The 2,698-nt window shown below is 34.1% G+C and overlaps 1 protein-coding gene across 1 annotated transcript; it reads left to right on the forward strand.

Annotated features, from left to right (window-relative positions):
- Positions 1–476: 476 nt before the first annotated feature.
- On the forward strand, positions 477–2,235 carry LOC145640905 (putative methyltransferase At1g29790). The gene has a single exon (XM_081692137.1). It carries the CDS (start codon positions 671–673, stop codon positions 1,934–1,936), a length of 1,266 nt encoding a protein of 421 aa, XP_081548263.1. The 5' UTR covers positions 477–670; the 3' UTR covers positions 1,937–2,235.
- The last annotated feature ends 463 nt before the right edge of the window (positions 2,236–2,698 follow it).

Below are 2,698 nucleotides of genomic sequence, written 5' to 3' on the forward strand. Positions count from 1 at the left end.
CATTTACGGAATAATACATAAACATTATTGTATAATATTGTAGATTTCAAAGTATCAATCCGAGGTATCGCTCGTGCCAAATACTACTTTTAATTATTATAAAAAGCATCATAGTGGATATAAAGAAACTGGGGAATACAAATTATCACAAAAAAATTTTCTTTGTTTACTTTTATTTGTAACAATTGACTTTAACGCTTGTTGACAATTAACACAAAGTTTAACTTTAACCATTAATATTGTTTATTATCAACATACATAATTTTAACCTGATATTAACATTGTCAAACTTGATACATTATTTGGCAATTCATTAATTTGACTTTAAAATAATACTTTCAATTATGGAGTATAAGATAACATTAGTTTTAATATGAAGTAAAAAACTATGGTCGATAGATAAAATATTACTAATTTTTTTTTTTTTTTTTTATTTTTATTTTTATTTTTTTTATTAAAATAAATCAACATTTATTAGTTATTACATTTATTTCTAGTAATTGACTAGTTTGTCAACTCTCACTATCCTTTCCACTCTAGATCTCTTCTTCCTCCCTCAGACACTCTCACTCACTCACTCATTCTTACAGAAAATTCCACTTCCTAAATTCTATTTTCTCTGCTACAAATTCATCAACAACAACAAGAACAAGATCAAAATCCCAGAAAAATGGGGTCAGTATCCCTAAAAATAGGGGATGGAACAGCAAGATTCAAAAGAGCAACAATTTGTACATCAGCAGTAAATGGATTAATGCTATTTTCAGTTCTTACCACAAATCTCTTTGCACTTTATGCATTCACTTACAATCCCAGCAACAATTCATCACAAAATCAAACCCCACTTCACCAAGCTCACAAAAACATCTCTTTAATCACTGAACAAGTCTCTTTAATCATGGATGAGATCCAATCTTCCCAGAAAAAGCTAACCCAGATCGAAAAGGAGCTTCTGGGTTACGAATCGATCGATATTACAAAACCCGGTTTATCCAATGAGCTCAAGATCTTCTTGCAGAGGCATTCATTGCCACTTGGAAAAGATTCAAGAACTGGGATCACTGAAATGGTAGCTTCAGTTGGTCATACTTGCAGCAAATCAATGGATTTATTGTCTCAATATATGAATTACAAGGTTAATGGGCCTTGCCCTGATGATTTGGGGTTGGCCCAGAAGCTGATTTCAAAGGGGTGTGAACCTTTGCCAAGAAGAAGGTGTTTTGCTAAGACATTGAATAAGGTAGGGTTTCTGTATCCATTTCCTGCATCTCTTTGGAAGACTGTTAGTGATAAGATTGTTAGTTGGAGTGGTTTGAATTGCAAGAATTTTGCCTGTTTGAGTGGTAAAAAAATAGGGAAAGATTGTGTTAATTGCTTTGATTTGAGTAATGTGAATGAGAATCAGAGGTTTGTTAAGGGTAAAGGAAAGAATGATTTTACTATTGATGATGTTTTGAGTATGGGTGGTGAAGGAGTTAGGATTGGTCTTGATATTGCTGGTGGTTCAGGAACTTTTGCTGCTAGAATGGCTGAGAGGGATGTCACTGTGATTACTCAGGCATTGAATGTTGAGGCGCCCGCCAACGATTTCATTGCTTCTAGGGGGTTATTCCCTTTGTTTATGAGCTTGGATCATAGGTTTCCATTTTATGATAATGTGTTTGATTTGGTTCATGCTGGAAGTGCATTGGATGTTGGAGGGAAGGCTGAGAAACTCGAGTTCTTAATGTTCGATATTGATCGAGTTTTGAGGGCTGGGGGTTTGTTCTGGTTGGATAACTTCTTTTGTGCTACTGATGAGAAGAAGAGGGATATAACAAGATTGATTGAGAAATTTGGGTATAAGAAGCTGAAATGGGTTGTAGGAGAGAAAACAGGATCAGGGAAATCTGAATTGTATTTGTCAGCTGTTTTAGAGAAGCCTGTAAGAGTATAATTTGCGAAGAGGTTCGTTCCAATGATCATTGATAGGTAAGAACAATATCAGTTTTTTCGGCATAGTTCATATCAAATTCATATGAACTTGTGCTATAGATTTCGCAAGATATATTTAATTTAATTGCCTAATAAACTGAGAAGGAAGACAACTAGTTAGTGTTTCTCATTTCTAGCAAATGTCATAGAAGAAGATAGAAGTTATTTACAAATTACAATGCAACTAGGATATATAGTTTCTAAGTTATTTCTATTTTGTAATGGATACATACTCGATTAGAAGTTAATGAAGTTTAAATCCATTGAAGTGTTCCTTTTGTTAACTTTTATTGACCTGCATTTAACTAAGCCCTCGTAAAAAATGAGTTCAGAATGATCATATGTCCCCTTCTGTATCCCGCCTTGTGTCCGAATTCCCCTCCAATTTAACATGTCACCAGCTTAAAATCAGTCACTAATGTTATATGGTATAACCAAATATAATGGGACAGAAGTTATGACATAGAATGGGATATTGCTGAAAATGCTAATTTGCCCGCTATTCCTTCTCTATACAGAAGATTTGCCTGTCTTTTAAACAACATGCACTACAGTAATGAATTAGCTTAGCGATTTTAATGTGGCGACACCATCCTGTCATTCCTTTGCTTGTTGAAGACATGAAGTGAGTACAGTTTATTGATGTACTAAGCAAAACAAAGTGAACTACCCATAACAATGGGAGCTGAAAAATAGGGCTCACTAATCACTATATGTTGTATAC

The sequence above is a fragment of the Chenopodium album genome, chromosome 7, assembly GCF_948465745.1.
Source record: "Chenopodium album chromosome 7, dcCheAlbu1.1, whole genome shotgun sequence".
NCBI lineage: Eukaryota > Viridiplantae > Streptophyta > Magnoliopsida > Caryophyllales > Amaranthaceae > Chenopodium > Chenopodium album.